Source organism: Salvia hispanica, chromosome 3, assembly GCF_029641045.1.
Source record: "Salvia hispanica isolate PSC_SH4W2 chromosome 3, Shi_PSC_v1, whole genome shotgun sequence".
Classification (NCBI taxonomy): Eukaryota; Viridiplantae; Streptophyta; class Magnoliopsida; order Lamiales; family Lamiaceae; genus Salvia; species Salvia hispanica.
The window spans coordinates 49,350,836-49,369,666 of record NC_142694.1 but is presented as its reverse complement, the minus strand read 5'-3'; the positions used below and the strand labels follow the sequence as shown (position 1 = coordinate 49,369,666).

At 35.9% G+C, this 18,831-nt stretch overlaps 1 protein-coding gene across 1 annotated transcript; it reads left to right on the top strand.

Moving 5' to 3' along the window:
* The first annotated feature begins 13,677 nt into the window (after nucleotides 1-13,677).
* Nucleotides 13,678-18,432, top strand: LOC125216457 (sclareol synthase, chloroplastic-like). The gene is made up of 11 exons (XM_048118169.2): nucleotides 13,678-13,779; nucleotides 13,864-13,928; nucleotides 15,224-15,381; nucleotides 15,503-15,600; nucleotides 15,671-15,873; nucleotides 15,941-16,050; nucleotides 16,549-16,647; nucleotides 16,752-16,970; nucleotides 17,198-17,339; nucleotides 17,767-18,012; nucleotides 18,148-18,432. The coding sequence occupies exons 1-11, from the start codon at nucleotides 13,713-13,715 to the stop codon at nucleotides 18,430-18,432; spliced, it is 1,692 nt and encodes a 563-aa protein (XP_047974126.2). The 5' UTR covers nucleotides 13,678-13,712.
* Nucleotides 18,433-18,831: the final 399 nt, after the last annotated feature.

Below are 18,831 nucleotides of genomic sequence, written 5' to 3'. Positions count from 1 at the left end.
CATTCTAAGAGAGGTGTGCTTTACAACTGGTGAAAATACTTCATTAAAATCCACCCCTTCTTCTTGAGTGAACCCCCGAGCAACTAATCTAGCTATGAGCCTGACCTTTTCTTGATCAGCAGTTTCAATTTTCTTCTTATATACCCATTTACAGCTTATGACTCTCCTCATCACATCCTTATCGGCCAGGATCCAGGTCTTATTTCTGATGAGAGAATCAAATTCATCTTTCATTGCACTGATCCATTTTCTCCTTCTCTGGTCCACTAATTGCTTCTAAATACGTAGCTGGCTCAGAATATTCTATCTGCTCAGCTACATCCAAAGCAAAAGACAACATTTCACAATCTGGATATTTTGCTGGCAACCTCCTATTAGTTCTCCTTGCTCTATCTCTGGCTAATAAGTAATCGCTTAGGTCCTGCCCTTGCTATTCTGGAGCAACCAGTTGATCACCCACATGATCATCATCAGGCTGGTGTATCAGAACCCAGGGTTTCCCTTGAATCAGGCGCTAGACTCCACCTCAAAAAAATCATCCACTAGTAGCATTCTTGTCACTCTTGAAACAAGGCATCTGATCTAATACAACATCCCTGCTTACCACTATCTTGTGATTCTTGGGCTCCAAACACCATAATCTGCAACCCTTCACACCTTTTTGATATCCAAGCACTACACACCTCAATGCCCTTGGATCCAGTTTACTCTCTCTAGTGTGAGCAAAGGCTCTTCAGCCAAATGACCTGAGTCTAGAATAATCAGCCTGACTTCCATACCACTTCTCATCAGGAATTTCACCATTTATACTAGATGAAGGACACTTGTTGATTAGATGAGTAGCTATAGAAATTGTTTCCCCCCGAACTTCTTTTTTAAACCTGATGAAAGTAGCATACACCTTACCCTTTCCAGCAATATCCTATTTTAGCCTCTCAACAATGCCATTTTGTTGGAGATTAGTTAGACTGTTCTGTGCCTTTTCATTCCCTTTTCTTTACAGAAACTATCAAATTCCTTAGATAGGTATTCAAGACCATTATCTGTCCTAAAACACTTAAGTGAACAACCTTTTTCCAACTCCACTTCCTTGCACCAATTCTTAAACACAGAAAAAACATCTGACTTTTCTTTCAAGATATAAACCCAAGCTTTCCTTGAATAATCATCTATGATCGACATATAATACCTCCCCTCTCCCAGAGAATTCACAGGGGCAAGTACCCACAAGTTAGAGTGTGCATAGTCTAGTGGAGAGGTAGAAATATGGTGTTTACATGCTGGGAATGGCAGCTTCTTAGCTTTTCCTCTGATGCAATCTTCACATTGATCCATCTTTTGCCCAGTATCACCATTGATCAGCCCCCTCTTCACCGCTTGCCTGAGGCTTCCTTCTGCAGGATGTCCCATCCTCAAAATGCCATAGTTTCAAATCTTGCACCACAGTGGCATTTGCTTCCCCAAGTATGACAGTGGCATCAAGGTAATATAGACTCCTAATTCTCTTAGCCACCATCTTCACTTCTGATCCTTTGTGAACTATCATTCTCCCATCAGATGAATTGAATGAATATCCCTTAAGTTCCAATGTCTCAAGAGAAATAAGATTTCTTTTAATTTGAGGTATGAATATTACCTTAATGAGAATCTTAATAGATCCATCATGCATCCTCAACTTTATACTGCCAATCCCCTAGATCTGACAAACTTGATCAATCCCTAGGAGCACTGTTCCATTACCCGGCTTCATATTCTGGAACCAATCAATATTGGGGCTCATATGAAAAGAGCACCCTAAATCCATGATCCAAGAGTTCTCATCAGTTGTATCCACCACATTCAAGACTTCTGGTACCCCATCATCTTCACTAAAGACAATATTAGAATTCGACCCTTTTTCTGAAGCTTGCTTCCTTTTCCAAGCGAAGCAATCTTTCTTAATGAGGTCGGACTTCTTGCACCAGTGGCAAGAACGAGTCTCCTTGGCTCCATTTGGATCGGACTTCGTATCATCGAACTTACTCTTGAATTTCTTCTTGCCAAACTTGCTTTCAGTTATTTAAATTTATAGAATGTTTTGCCTTTCCATATTTTTGTTTTGAGTATTGTCTATTTGTTTGTCTAGAAAGGGAGCGACCCTACTAGCCAGTTTATGTTATAATCGAATTCGGGTCTAAGTGAGGAGTGATTCACTGCTCGGGCTAGTGTACACCAAGGACCGTGAGCCATCCTTTAAGTTGGCCAGTTGTTGTGACCGTGGAATGTGGCCACATTTCCGGCACAAAAAAAAGAAGTTCAGATATGGTATAGTTTTTGGGAAAATTTACTGCGCAGTCACAATTTGAAGAGAAAATGATTTTAGTGTTCTCAGACATTTCAATAAAACCCTGGGTTCACTTAGTGATGGCTTGACAAAACCAGTTTTTATGAAGATATATTTTGACATGTGTCCACTGAGTACAACAAGTACTCAGCCCTTAATATATTTTAAAAATGTATAGGTGACAAACACAGATTTTGCATGTTTTTAAGGGCTAGATTTGATTTGTTTTAAGTGTCAATCATGCAAATTATTTTCTTAAATAGAATATGTTATGCATGTTGGTATTTTGACGTGTTAGTTGAGAAATGATAGAATCAGGCAGAAAAAGGTGCAAAAAGTCCAAGGTGCAACAGCCTCGGTTCAAGCTGAGTTTAGGGGTAGTATTGAAGTCCAATCAGTGATTAATACCATTCTCTTCGTCTTCGAAAGAGCTTCGCGTGGATACCTTGCAAGTCTTAATCGGAGTTTTATGGAGAAAGTTATGACCATTCTACAAATATTGTGCAGTGCAGTCAAAGCTGATGGAAATTAGGCAGAAATTCAAGGAATAAAATAAATTGTTGCCCAAATCTCTCCCATTTATTGTAGGGCACGAAAATTGTCAAAAATAAACCTTTTTACAGCCTAAAAATATCTCTTAACCTAATTCATAATCTTTATCTCAAAACCTCCAATCCTTCCCCCTTTACACATTCTTCACTGCTCGGGCTAGTGTACACCAAGGACCGTGAGCCATCCTTTAAGTTGGCCAGTTGTTGTGACCGTGGAATGTGGCCACATTTCCGGCACCAAAAAGAAGTTCAGAAATGGTATAGTTTTTGGGAAAATTTACTGCGCAGTCACAATTTGAAGAGAAAATGATTTTAGTGTTCTCAGACATTTCAATAAAACCCTGGGTTCACTTAGTGATGGCTTGACAAAACCAGTTTTTATGAAGATATATTTTGACATGTGTCCACTGAGTACAACAATTACTCAGCCCTTAATATATTTTAAAAATATATAGGTGACAAACACAGATTTTGCATGTTTTTAAGGGCTAGATTTGATTTGTTTTAAGTGTCAATCATGCAAATTATTTTCTTAAATTGAATATGTTATGCATGTTGGTATTTTGACGTGTTAGTTGAGAAATGATAGAATCAGGCAGAAAAAGGTGCAAAAAGTCCAAGGTGCAACAGCCTCGGTTCAAGCTGAGTTTAGGGGTAGTATTGAAGTCCAATCAGTGATTAATACCATTCTCTTCGTCTTCGAAAGAGCTTCGCGTGGATACCTTGCAAGTCTTAATCGGAGTTTTATGGAGAAAGTTATGACCATTCTACAAATATTGCGCAGTGCAGTCAAAGCTGATGGAAATTAGGCAGAAATTCAAGGAATAAAATAAATTGTTGCCCAAATCTCTCCCATTTATTGTAGGGCACGAAAATTGTCAAAAATAAACCTTTTTACAGCCTAAAAATATCTCTTAACCTAATTCATAATCTTTATCTCAAAACCTCCAATCCTTCCCCCTTTACACATTCTTCACTGCTCGGGCTAGTGTACACCAAGGACCGTGAGCCATCCTTTAAGTTGGCCAGTTGTTGTGACCGTGGAATGTGGCCACATTTCCGGCGCCAAAAAAAAGTTCCGATATGGTATAGTTTTTGGGAAAATTTACTGCGCAGTCACAATTTGAAGAGAAAATGATTTTAGTGTTCTCAGACATTTCAATAAAACCCTGGGTTCACTTAGTGATGGCTTGACAAAACCAGTTTTTATGAAGATATATTTTAACATGTGTCCACTGAGTACAACAAGTACTCAGCCCTTAATATATTTTAAAAATGTATAGGTGACAAACACAGATTTTGCATGTTTGTAAGGGCTAGATTTGATTTGTTTTAAGTGTCAATCATGCAAATTATTTTCTTAAATTGAATATGTTATGCATGTTGGTATTTTGACGTGTTAGTTGAGAAATGATAGAATCAGGCAGAAAAAGGTGCAAAAAGTCCAAGGTGCAACAGCCTCGGTTCAAGCTGAGTTTAGGGGTAGTATTGAAGTCCAATCAGTGATTAATACCATTCTCTTCGTCTTCGAAAGAGCTTCGCGTGGATACCTTGCAAGTCTTAATCGGAGTTTTATGGAGAAAGTTATGACCATTCTACAAATATTGCGCAGTGCAGTCAAAGCTGATGGAAATTAGGCCGAAATTCAAGGAATAAAATAAATTGTTGCCCAAATCTCTCCCATTTATTGTAGGGCACGAAAATTGTCAAAAATAAACCTTTTTACAGCCTAAAAATATCTCTTAACCTAATTCATAATCTTTATCTCAAAACCTCCAATCCTTCCCCCTTTACACATTCTTCACTGCTCGGGCTAGTGTACACCAAGGACCGTGAGCCATCCTTTAAGTTGGCCAGTTGTTGTGACCGTGGAATGTGGCCACATTTCCGGCACCAAAAAGAAGTTCAGAAATGGTATAGTTTTTGGGAAAATTTACTGCGCAGTCACAATTTGAAGAGAAAATGATTTTAGTGTTCTCAGACATTTCAATAAAACCCTGGGTTCACTTAGTGATGGCTTGACAAAACCAGTTTTTATGAAGATATATTTTGACATGTGTCCACTGAGTACAACAAGTACTCAGCCCTTAATATATTTTAAAAATGTATAGGTGACAAACACAGATTTTGCATGTTTTTAAGGGCTAGATTTGATTTGTTTTAAGTGTCAATCATGCAAATTATTTTCTTAAATTGAATATGTTATGCATGTTGGTATTTTGACGTGTTAGTTGAGAAATGATAGAATCAGGCAGAAAAAGGTGCAAAAAGTCCAAGGTGCAACAGCCTCGGTTCAAGCTGAGTTTAGGGGTAGTATTGAAGTCCAATCAGTGATTAATACCATTCTCTTCGTCTTAAAAAGAGCTTCGCGTGGATACCTTGCAAGTCTTAATCGGAGTTTTATGGAGAAAGTTATGACCATTCTACAAATATTGCGCAGTGCAGTCAAAGCTGATGGAAATTAGGCAGAAATTCAAGGAATAAAATAAATTGTTGCCCAAATCTCTCCCATTTATTGTAGGGCACGAAAATTGTCAAAAATAAACCTTTTTACAGCCTAAAAATATCTCTTAACCTAATTCATAATCTTTATCTCAAAACCTCCAATCCTTCCCCCTTTACACATTCTTCACTGCTCGGGCTAGTGTACACCAAGGACCGTGAGCCATCCTTTAAGTTGGCCAGTTGTTGTGACCGTGGAATGTGGCCACATTTCCGGCGCCAAAAAGAAGTTCCGATATGGTATAGTTTTTGGGAAAATTTACTGCGCAGTCACAATTTGAAGAGAAAATGATTTTAGTGTTCTCAGACATTTCAATAAAACCCTGGGTTCACTTAGTGATGGCTTGACAAAACCAGTTTTTATGAAGATATATTTTAACATGTGTCCACTGAGTACAACAAGTACTCAGCCCTTAATATATTTTAAAAATGTATAGGTGACAAACACAGATTTTGCATGTTTGTAAGGGCTAGATTTGATTTGTTTTAAGTGTCAATCATGCAAATTATTTTCTTAAATTGAATATGTTATGCATGTTGGTATTTTGACGTGTTAGTTGAGAAATGATAGAATCAGGCAGAAAAAGGTGCAAAAAGTCCAAGGTGCAACAGCCTCGGTTCAAGCTGAGTTTAGGGGTAGTATTGAAGTCCAATCAGTGATTAATACCATTCTCTTCGTCTTCGAAAGAGCTTCGCGTGGATACCTTGCAAGTCTTAATCGGAGTTTTATGGAGAAAGTTATGACCATTCTACAAATATTGCGCAGTGCAGTCAAAGCTGATGGAAATTAGGCAGAAATTCAAGGAATAAAATAAATTGTTGCCCAAATCTCTCCCATTTATTGTAGGGCACGAAAATTGTCAAAAATAAACCTTTTTACAGCCTAAAAATATCTCTTAACCTAATTCATAATCTTTATCTCAAAACCTCCAATCCTTCCCCCTTTACACATTCTTCACTGCTCGGGCTAGTGTACACCAAGGACCGTGAGCCATCCTTTAAGTTGGCCAGTTGTTGTGACCGTGGAATGTGGCCACATTTCCGGCGCCAAAAAAAAGTTCCGATATGGTATAGTTTTTGGGAAAATTTACTGCGCAGTCACAATTTGAAGAGAAAATGATTTTAGTGTTCTCAGACATTTCAATAAAACCCTGGGTTCACTTAGTGATGGCTTGACAAAACCAGTTTTTATGAAGATATATTTTAACATGTGTCCACTGAGTACAACAAGTACTCAGCCCTTAATATATTTTGAAAATGTATAGGTGACAAACACAGATTTTGCATGTTTGTAAGGGCTAGATTTGATTTGTTTTAAGTGTCAATCATGCAAATTATTTTCTTAAATTGAATATGTTATGCATGTTGGTATTTTGACGTGTTAGTTGAGAAATGATAGAATCAGGCAGAAAAAGGTGCAAAAAGTCCAAGGTGCAACAGCCTCGGTTCAAGCTGAGTTTAGGGGTAGTATTGAAGTCCAATCAGTGATTAATACCATTCTCTTCGTCTTCGAAAGAGCTTCGCGTGGATACCTTGCAAATCTTAATCGGAGTTTTATGGAGAAAGTTATGACCATTCTACAAATATTGCGCAGTGCAGTCAAAGCTGATGGAAATTAGGCCGAAATTCAAGGAATAAAATAAATTGTTGCCCAAATCTCTCCCATTTATTGTAGGGCACGAAAATTGTCAAAAATAAACCTTTTTACAGCCTAAAAATATCTCTTAACCTAATTCATAATCTTTATCTCAAAACCTCCAATCCTTCCCCCTTTACACATTCTTCCATTCCATCTTCCACACATAATTCATGCATCTTCCTTTGGAGCGGAGCTCTGCAGATCCAGGCAAGAGAAGACTGAAGATTCAACCTTGGGTTTTATCAATTTTCTTCATGTCTAGTACTTTTACTTTTGTTTTTACTACTTGTTTATGAGTAGTTGAACATCTTTTGTAGAATTTTTGGTGAAATCTATTATGAACATGTTTTGATTTATTGAAATGAACTTTTTCCTAGCTCTTGTGATTGTTTTGCTTTCATGTCTAGTACTTTGTAGTGGAGCTCTGCAGATCCAGGCAAGAGAAGACTAAAGATTGAAGATTCAACCTTGGGTTTTATCAATTTCTTTCATGTCTAGTACTTCTACTTTTGTTTTTACTACTTGTCTATGAATAGTTAAACATCTTTTGTAGAATTTTTGGTGAAATCTATTATGAACATGTTTTGATTTGTTGAAATGAACTTTTTCCTAGCTCTTGTGATTGTTTTGCTTGTTCTTGTGCTTTTATTGTCATTTTTTCTGGCCAACTTTAGAACTATATCTGTTTAACTAGATTAATCGAGAGATAGCTAGTTTTACGTTGTAAAAGGAACGAGTACAACACATAGGTTTATCTGCACTCGAGAGAAGGGACCTTTTGTGAGGGCTTGAGTCTTAAGAACTTAAGGAGTTATAATCTAATCTATTGGAATGAGACTTTGATAGTTAGAGTCTAATCTAGAATTCACAACCCTAGTGTTAGTAATCTACGTTTGTGCCGCATGGGAAAAACTTAAGTGACTCGTTCTATCGAAGTATAAACTGTGCTAGGTTATTATAGTTGAAATTTGGATAACCATAACTGTGAACGCACATCCACGGAATTCTCTTATCTCTCATATTTTACCTCTTTAATTATTTGCATTAGTTGTTTATTTGCTTTCAACTTGTTTTTAGTTTTCAAAATCTCCAAAAGTTTCGGTTTTTCAAATAGTGAATGAAGCTTAGTAGAAGGTAGAGAGTCTCTGATTGTTTTTCCCGAAATCGATATCTGATACTGACCTTTAGCTATACTATTCCTACTTTGTATACTTGCAGGTATTTATGCCATCCACAACACCATCTCTTATTCATCCCTTAACCATCTCATCCCTTAACTATTCATGGGCCTCACTGTACTTTTCAGCCCATCTCTTAACTAAGAGACAACACCTGCATCCCTCCATCTCTTAACCATCTCATCCCTTAACTATTCATTCAATTTTATTTTTTATTTTTAATTCCAAAAAATTCAATTAATAAAAACACACTTCATTAAATAAAATAAAAATGACAAATTAAAGGCCTAAAAAATAAAAAATACATAATTTAAAATCCTAAAAATAAAAAAAAATACATAATTAAAATCCTAAAAAAAATTAAAAATACATAATTAAAATACTCTAAATTAAACTATAAAAACTACTCCGCCGGCGAATCATCCCCCGAAGTCTGTGGCGGTGCACCCAAGTTAAATCGAGACTGAATACCAAGTTGAGCTTTCATATGCTCAATGCCGCCCATATGGGCTTCGAATTGGGGAGGACTCATTTTTGAAGTGTCAGCCATCGTGGCGAGCAGGTACATGGACATTAGGGTGTTCGAGCCCGTACCGGAGCCCGAGCCCGAGCCCGCCTGGCTTGATTCGCCGCGGCCCCTACCCCTCCCCCTCGCTCTAGCCGCCTTCGCCGCCTTGGTCCCTTGTGGCCGACGTCGTGAACCGGAAGACCCCCCTGCATCATCGGTTGACGTGCCCTCTTGTGAGGTGTTGCCTGAGCCGCCCTCACTAGACGAGTATTGGCCACGCGCTGTGTGCTTCGTGCGTTGCGATCTCGAGCCCGACTGGACACCGCCAGCCCATCTTTCAAGGTGGTGGACTTGCGACCAAACATCGACATACTTGAAATCTTTACCGACGTCGTCTTTAAACACCCGCAACGCCTCTCTCAGAATGTCGGCTCCACTGGCTCCGCTTTGGTAATTCGCCTCTTCTACCATGTATATCGCGCAAAATTTTTTGACATCTTTGTCGCATCGGTCCCAATGACCGCGGAGCATTTTTCACGTTGCGGGCAAAGGTCTTCTTCGGCCTTCGTGCGTTGTAAAGTTCGGTGACTTTTTTCCAGAAACACAAGCTGGTTTGTTGATTCCCGACGACATGATCGTACGAGACGGTGATCCAAGCGTCGTACAGAGCCAACGTCTCTTTTTGGTTGTATGGATGACGGCCGCCGTCCACCACAACCTCGTCGTCGCCCTCTTCCTCCTCGGCCACCTCGGCATTGACGCCGATCCTGGCAGAGCGTCCACCTATCGGCCGGTATTCCTAAGTGCGTTCATCCGGAAAATTCTCCGGAATTTGGAATAATCCCGGCGATTGCCCGCACCTCTGGGGGAGGGACGATAGTATGCATCCACATCAAAATGTGGTGGTTGGTACACCGGCGGAGTTGTCGAGCCTTGGGTGCCCGGCGACGAACCGGTATCGGTAGTACCCAAAACGTTATACATGCCTGCCTAATCGCTAAACGAGTTCAAGTCGAACCCCCCAGAGCAATTGTCATTGATATTTGCCGTTACAACTGCCCTCCCAGCCCCCACGCTCCCACGTTCTTAGACTAAAAAAATTTGCCTCCCACGTTCTTATGTCACAACACACAAGACATGGACAAAAACCACTATGAATCTTACGATACACTAGTTTTGCGAAAGCTATTTCTACATTTTTATTTAAACATGGGTTTCTATACTTCTTTTTACCATTAAAAATAGTTTTGATGGTCAGTATTAATGTAAAATTGAAAAAAAAAAAGTTAAGAGGAAAACGATTAAAGTAGTGTTAGTTAAATGAAATTCACCTTGTAAAAGATAGAAACTTATACTCCCTCCGTTTCATAGTAATGGAGGCAAAACTTTTCCGCGTGGAGATTAAGAAAAATTGTGTTAGGTGAGTTAAGTAAAGAGAGAATAAAGTGGAAAATGAAAAAGGTAGAGAGATGAAGATAGAAAAAAGTAAGAGAGAGTAAAGTAGGTGTGGAAAAATGTGTTGACTTTTACTAAAAAGAGAAATGACTCAATTACTATGGAACAGGCGGAAATGGAAAAACGTCCCTATTACTATGGAACGGAGGGAGTATTTAATAGACAATTTAATATTGAAAAAAAAAGTAAACTATTCTCTCCGTCCCACTGAAAATGACTCATTTTTTTTTGGTTTGTTCCAATTAAGATGACCTCATTATTAAAAATGAAAATAATTTTTATTTTTACTTTATTCTCTTTTTCTTACTTTAATTTCTCCACTTAACACACAAAATAAAATTATATAAAATTTTGTATTGCCTAAGAATAGAGTTATCTTCTATGAAATGGAGCGAATATATTTTTATGGACAGAGACAAATAACAATAATATAGTCACAACAAGGATTCAAAACAAGAGCGAAGTAATACAATAACATTGATGGTTGGTTAGCATACAAATGTTTAATGTTTTAAAATAGTATACTTAGCCAGTCGTTCCACCAAAAGTATTGACATTTAATTTTGGACGGCCAACCAATTACTAATAAATGATCTACTAGTGATCCACTAGTAATATTTCATATGCTATGGTGGAATACTAAAATATCAAAATAATATACTAGTGTAAGATTACTCATTCGTCTACTAGTAATATTTCATATGCTATGATGGAATACTAAAATATCAAAATAATATAGTACTAGCGTAAGATTACTCATTCGTTTCGTTTCTATTAAGTTGAGTTATATTCTTTTTTGAGACACCTCAATTAAATTAAGTTATTTCCTTTTCTGATAAATAATAAAACATTCAATTATTCATATTATTTACAATTATTTTATCTTTTCAACTTTATTCCTTTTTTTTATTTTTCAATATAACTTCTTAATCTGTTCAAATTTTTTGACTTAAATTAGTTGTGATAGAGGAATATAGGTTAAGATCACTTGCAGGTTATGAGTGACATCAACATTGTTTTATATACGTAAATAAACATATTGCAACGACATTGAATTTTGTTTCACACCTACATTGTTGTGACTTCTTTGAGCCAAACTTAGTTTGCCTTTCTACAATATGATAATTTGCGATTTATTTTGATGGCCTTGCGTTTCTGACTTTATCTATATTCGTTTAATATTTTACTTCCCAATTGGTGGTGCGTTTAATATTTTACTTTTATCTATATTCGTTTAATATTTTACTTCCCACTTGGTGGTGTTGGTTAAAAATTTAGACTTCCACGTAATTAATTTAACATGTATAGTTATATTTTAGTTGTCCAATTAAATGATTCTATAAAGATTTAATGTGGATTAAAAGTATATTTATTTATTATGGAAATAAACATAGATACCATATGTGATTTTTTATTTGATGGGGTAACGAATAGAAAATAAAGGGGCTTATAATTTATAAGCTAGGCTTATAGTCCCTAGACGTCAGAAAAACGTTCAATATCTCTATATTCTCTTGACAGACTATTGTGAAGGACGTCTCTGATTGTTTGGAAGAGACTATTGTGAAGGACGTCTCTGATTGTTTGGAAGATCCATAGCCGCTGCAAAGCAATTCCGCCTTCCAATTCGTTATGGGTCTAGGTACGCTTTCGCTCTACAGATTTTACTCATTCTCCGTTATTTTCTATTATTCATCATAGCAAGCTTTATGCAATTATTCACCCAATTATTCCAAAAGTGCAATCGTATCAAGCAATCTAATCGCGACATCTGAACAACCAATTGCTAGTATATATCCAAGAAATATCTAATTTTACATTTTTATAGTAACTTTTGTTATTTGATCAGTATTTTGTTATGTCATATTAATAGTTGTTATGGTGTAAGCTAGATATAAGAGTTTTTGTGTGTGGTACCATCTATATACCTCCATAGATACTCTTTCTTTGACTGGTATAAAATTTTATGCAACTTAATTTATTCTCTGTGTTAAGTGGAGAGAATATAAAATAAGAAAGGGGAATAGAGATAAAATTATTTCTATTTTTCAGACATTTGTCATGTTTAGTTGAGATAAACTAAAAAGGAAAATGTCTTCGGTGGAATAGAGGAAGTATATTTACATCTATTTTAGTGTGTATTATCTTATCAATCAAACTAAATAATACTCCATCCATCCACCACAGATGTCCAATTTTGACATTTTCATCCGTCCATCAATAAATGTCTCATTTACATTTTACAATTTTTATTAGTAGACCTCATATTTCATTAACTTTATTTTATCTAACTCATATTTTATTATAAAATAAATTATAAAAATAGAACTCATCATCCACTAATATTTTTCTACTCATAAATTGCTATATTTCTTAAATTTGTTTTATATCAAATGTAGACTTATAATCGTGGACCGAAGAATTATATTAATAGAAACACTTGAGGAATCTAGTAAATATCGTAGATACCTATGCACTAACAACTTGATGGTGTATGTTATAAATATCGTGGACCGAGGAAGTATATTAAAAGAAACATTTGAGGAATCTATTTTACAAAGCTAGAGATGATGTATGTGTGGATACCTATGGGCTATGCATTAACAACTTGATTTAATTTTCTTAATTTTTGAATAATGTTTTTATATATTTTTATATGGCTAGCCAGTGGCAGCATAGCTTTATTGTACACGAATATGGCCCTCGTGAATTATCTCAACATAAATGCTTGTGCAGCTAACAACAAAGTTTGATAACCACCAAATTTTGTTTTGCTTATAGCCCACTAAGTCAAACTCAAATAGTACGCCAATGTAAAATTCACTTATTTAATATAGCCGTTTCCCATTAATTGTCTATATTTGTTATTGAGTAATGGCTAAAATTAATCCTGAATATATACCTATTTTACGATTTTGATTCCAGACATTATGTTTTGAACTTTTGCATCCCAAACATTTCAACGGATCACAATCGGTCCAAAATTGACAGTTCCGTTAAGTTTTAATAGTCAACGCCTTTAAAATCGATTTTGACCAAATTAAGCTGTTAATTGATCGTTACAATTTAACGGAACCGTCAATTTTGGACCGTTTGCGATCTGAATTGAAATGTTTGAGATGTAAAAATTCAAAACATAATGTTTGGAAACAAAATCGTAAAATGAGCATATGTTTAGGACCATTTTTTACCTTTACTCTTTATTATTTTCATTCATCCCTTATTCTTTGTCCTTTTTGGAATATCCGATTCTAAATGACACATTTCTAAATATAGAAAATTACTCTTTCTATTTTTTTTCATTCTCTTACTTTATTCTCTCTACTAAACGCACAAAATAACACTACATAAAATCTCATGTCGAATTAGTAATCATGCAGACGGAGAGTATAAGCCGAGAGGAGGAATGCATAACAAAATGTTGAAAGAATAAAAAATTCAAATCACTATAATTCGGAACATCTATATATGACTGTTGCTACATCTTAAATATATATAGAGGCACCGGCAACCAACGGCGCCACCGCAATCCTCCACCTTCCCGCCGGAACTGAAAATGTCGCTCGCCTTGGTCACCCCTTTCTCCGGCTCCAGAGTTGGAAGTTTGAGGAATACTTTTCCACGTCAGCACTTTATATGTTTATTGATAAATGCATGCTTGATTATGTTTATTGGGTAGTAAATAAATACATCTTGTATTTTCACAGGCCATGGATTTCCGGTTACCGGCAATAAGTCATCCCTCACCTTTAGATGCAGCCTTACTACAATAGTAAGTTCCTAAATCATTATCTTGTTTCAGTTATATAAATGAAAGGACAAGTACGTATAATTACTTTTAGAGTAAAGGTCAAATTTGTTTCAAAATATATGATCAAAATACGAATTTGGTCCAAAACTTCACTTTTTGAAAAACAAGTCCATAATAAATGAGATCTTTGTCGGAGTGGTCCTCTTTTGACGGTTCCGTAAAAAAAAGCTAATGGTCATGCCACTGTGCAATTAGTGTTGACCGTTAGTTTTTTGAGAGAACCGTAAAAAAAGACTACTTCGTCCACATTTTCATTTATTATGGACTTATTTTTCAAAGCACGAATGTTTTATTTTGGTGATATGTTTAGGACCAAAATTGACATATACCCTTATTTTTATTATGCACTATAAATTTTTCTGTTAGAAGATAATGAAAATTCCCAAAGACCAAAATGGACTTAGAGCATCTCCAATGCAAATAGGTCAGCCATAGGCCAGCCACTCTCTCTCCCTGCCACGTTAGCAGCACTAAAAATCCACCTGCCACATCAGATTTAGGCCAGCCATAGGCCAGCTGCAATAAAAATAATTCAAAATATACTACGTTTACGAAATTAAAATTACGATTAAATTACCGAATTAAATTTACGAGACATATACGGAAAAATTCATTAATTTTATTTAAATAAAAAAAAGTACATTAACTAAAAATAAAAAAAAATTACATAATAAAAAAAATCCGGGCTTCCACACACGAGCCACCGCCCCACTCTACTCCTCACTAATTTATTAAAAAAATACATTTAAAAAGTTAGTATGCCTTCAATCTGTTATAGTTTGTCGCTAGCCGAACGGGGGTCTCGCTGCCCGGTCAGCGAGTCAGGGGTTCAAGGGGGGCGACGCCCCCTTGCCATGGGGGTCCGGGGCCTCTCTGCGCCCCCGGCCCGACGGTATGACATGTTTCTGTTTTAGGTCTTAATTTTGTATTGGGCTAGTTGTTGTTGTCCATCGCTAGATGTTGCTCTTGTATAGAAATTTAGAGATAGAGAAAATCGCGTTTATATAGTTTTTCAAAAATTAAAAAAAAATTAAAAAATAGGGCTGGCCGATCGCTGGCCGATCGGCACGCCACAATGGCGGCCAGCGCATCGGCCAGCACCACGCCATCGGCTAGCCCACGCCGAAATTTTGGCCGATTTCCCGCTGGCCTACTCCAATGGTTTGGCTAGCCGACCGGCTAGCGACGCGATTCGGCTAGCTGGTTGGCTAGCTGGCATTGGAGATGCTCTTATACGTACCGTTGCATTCTTGTAGGACTTGATGCAAAATATAAAAGAGAAGATCAACGATTCATTGGAAACTGCAATTGTTCATATACCATCTAATCTGTGTGTAATTGACACCCTTCAAAGGTTGGGACCCGACCGTTACTTCCAATCCGAAATCGATACTATCCTAGAAAGCACATACATGTAAGTAAAGAATTGATTTTGTGCTTCCATATTCTGTTGTCTAATGGTTTTTTATTTTCATCTTTTACTTTGTTTTATTACCATCTTCTATATTATTGGTTTGATTTCCATGATCAAACAGGTTGTGGCAACAAAAACACAAAATTATGTTTTCCAATGTTACTACTCATGCAATGGCATTTAGACTTTTGCGAGTTAAAGGATATGAAATTTCCTCAGGTAGAAACAATTCATTAAAATACATTATAATATAGTATACAACAATTCATTCATTTTGTGCACTTCATAGAGGAACTTGCACCATATGATAATCAAGATGGCGTTAGCCAGCAAACAGTTGACGTGGCGATGGTTATCGAGCTTTACAGAGCAGCGCATGAGAGAATAGACGAAGAAGAGAGGTGTCTTGTGAATATACTTGGTTGGACTACCACTTTTCTCAACCACCAGTTGCATAGTAAATCCATTCCTGACAAGAAATTGCACAAATTGGTGAGTTCATATGCTTTGATTCACTGATAAGATTAAGTTTAGACTAATCTTCTCTCATAAATTCAAGGTGGAATTCTACATGAATAACTACCATGGCATACCAATAAGGCTGGGAGTTAGACGAAACCTTGACCTATATGACATGAGTCATTATCAAGCTCTGAGACTTAAAACTAGGTATGCAATATTGTAACAACATCCAATTTATTGAAGTTGCTTTATTGGAGGTATATGTTTATGTTTTATGTATGTTGGCTATTTGAAACTTAATAGTATACAAATATGAGTCTCGTGTGTCTCTCCTCTTATCACGAATTGGTTTTAGGATGGAACCCATGGATTTTGTAGTGTGTATCGATCTAGATTGTCATGAGTTGTGAAAAAAGGGGAATTTTCGTCATAGTTCTAACCTTTCATGCGAACTAGGCTACAATCTTCCTTCTCAACTCTCAAGGATAAGAATTTACCCAAAGTGTATATATTTTGCCTTTTTATATTACTAATTAATACTCCTATAGTTTACTTTTTTTTATGTTAATAGATACTTTACTTGTTACAATATCAATTTGGACATCTTGGACTTCCACTCAAAGCTCTTTTGTATTTTCTTTCCTTTAATTTTCATGATAAATTTACCTTAAAAGTGAATCATGCTCTGTTTTATTTTTTCAACAGATTCTCAAATATATGCAATGAAGATTTTGTAGCATTGGCGATGCAAGATTTCACTATTTGCCAAGCTCAGTACCACAAAGAACTTCAACAACTGCAAAGGTATGATGACCATGGCAATGTACTTTATGTTTATGTATAGTTTTATTTATGTTTATATAAAGTATAAGCATAAAATTGTTGCATGAATTAACCAAATTATGTAGGTGGTATGCAGATTGTAGACTGGACACTTTGAAGTTTGGAAGACAAGTAGTATTCATTTCTTATTTTCTGGCTTCATTAGTCATCGATGATTGTGCTACGTCTGCTCATGCTCGTCTAGCCTTTACTAAAACAACTGTGCTTGCAACCCTTATCGATGATTTTTTCGACTATGGTGGTTCAAGAAAAGAGTGCTACAACATTCTTGAATTAGTCAACGAGTAAGCTTAATTTCTTGCAATTTAATCCAAGTAAAATCTTGAAGTGCTAAAAATAATCCCAGCTATTCAATCGTATATTCTTATGAATTGATTGATTTAAACATGTTTAATTCCATATTTTATCAATCTATCATGTCACTAAATGTCTCTCTCTAGGGAAATTAAAAATTACTAGTAATATTTTTCAGTTTCCTACTTGTTCATCATTTATACAATGAACAAAACAGATGGAAAGAAAAGGCGAGTGCAGAATACGAATCAATGGAAGTTGAGATCATTTTCACAGCACTGTACAATACAGTAAACGAATTGGCAGTGATGGCTAGTGTAGCACAAGGACGTAGTACCAAAGAATTTATAGTTGGAATGGTAAGCACAATTTTCAAGGCGGATTAACATCTGACATTATAAAAAATACCCTAAAACTAAACATCCAACCCGAACTAAACCAAAATTTGAAACTTGGTTTGGTTTTATTTAGGTTTTAGTTCGGGTTGGTTTAATTATTTGGCAAATTTTGGTTTTTAGATTCGAATATATAAAAATCGAAAACCGAATTTATTCTTTATATTACATATATAATATAAATATATATTGTACCTAAAATAAACTTTGCGGTGATTCATATTTATTAATATTATGATACTACGTAGATTATAATTGTTTAGATATGTTAATTGGTTAATACGATAGTATTTTTTTATGTTGAGTATAGAAAATTATCTTCTTCTTTTTTTATTTTTGGTTTTTCTAGTTCAGTTTTTGGTGGTTTGATAGTTATATGTTCCAAGTGCAGTGGGTTGAAGTAGTATCATCATTCAAGGTAGAATTAGATGCGTGGAGCAATGGCTCGCAACAAAGCTTGGATGAGTACATGTCTACATCGTGGTTATCAGTTTCCGGAAAAATCGTAGTTCTCATGGCCTTGTTATTCATCGGCGTAAAGTTGTCCGATGAGATGCTCATGAGTGACGAATGTACTGATTTGTCTAGGCATGTCTCAATCATTATCCGCCTTATCAACGACGTCTGCAGTTTTGAGGTAAGCTTTCTCTTCTCACCTTTAAAATATTTAATAAATAAAAATAAAAATAAAAAATTTTCAAAATATGTGGAGACTTATTGTTGTAATTAACTTTGAGAAACATGAAAAATAGAAGTAAGATTCATTTTATAGAAGGAACGCAAGGAGAATAAAGGAAACAACTGTATGAGCATTCTACTAGCCGACGGAAGAGGCATTACTGAAGAGGAAGCTATTGCAGAGATAAAAGAAATAGTTGAAAATCACAGGAGAAAATTAATGCAAATTGTGTACACAAAGGGAACAATTTTGCCGAGAAGATGCAGAGATATATTTGTGGAGACGTGTAAGGCTGCTTCTTATGTGTACACTAGCAGCGATGAATTTACTACTCCTCAAAAGTTGAAGGAAGATATGAAATCCTTCCTAGGTTTATGAACCACTAAAACCTAAAACTGCATAATTTACAATACGAGGAATTCAGTTTCAATAATCTATTTGTCTTTTTATTACTACTTCAAAACTCTATAATAATGGTGATGCTTTGTTATTTTAGTGCCTAGATCGCAAGCAGATATGTTTCTCACTTATTTACCTTTGCAAATCATTTAGAAGTTGTGTTTTTCGTATGGCATGTACATTCACTATGGCCTTCAATGGGAAATTGGATATGTAAGCTCTTAAAATATGGAATAAACATGTGCATTGGCAGGTGCAAAATATAATTTTGGAAGAGCTGAAATTGATATTTGTATATTACTATAAAATTGCTAAAATAACATTTTCTAGCATATAAGTTTTTTGGAAAGATTTGGGTTGTATTTGGTGAAGCTAATA

Bases quoted from the DNA above. Each gene is read 5' to 3' on its own strand.
- LOC125216457 (XM_048118169.2), top strand. From the start codon at position 13,713: ATGTCGCTCGCCTTGGTCACCCCTTTCTCCGGCTCCAGAGTTGGAAGT. The intron at 15,601-15,670 runs GTAGAAACAATT...TGCACTTCATAG, and splicing joins AGGATATGAAATTTCCTCAG to AGGAACTTGCACCATATGAT. The intron at 16,051-16,548 runs GTATGCAATATT...TTTTTTCAACAG, and splicing joins GCTCTGAGACTTAAAACTAG to ATTCTCAAATATATGCAATG.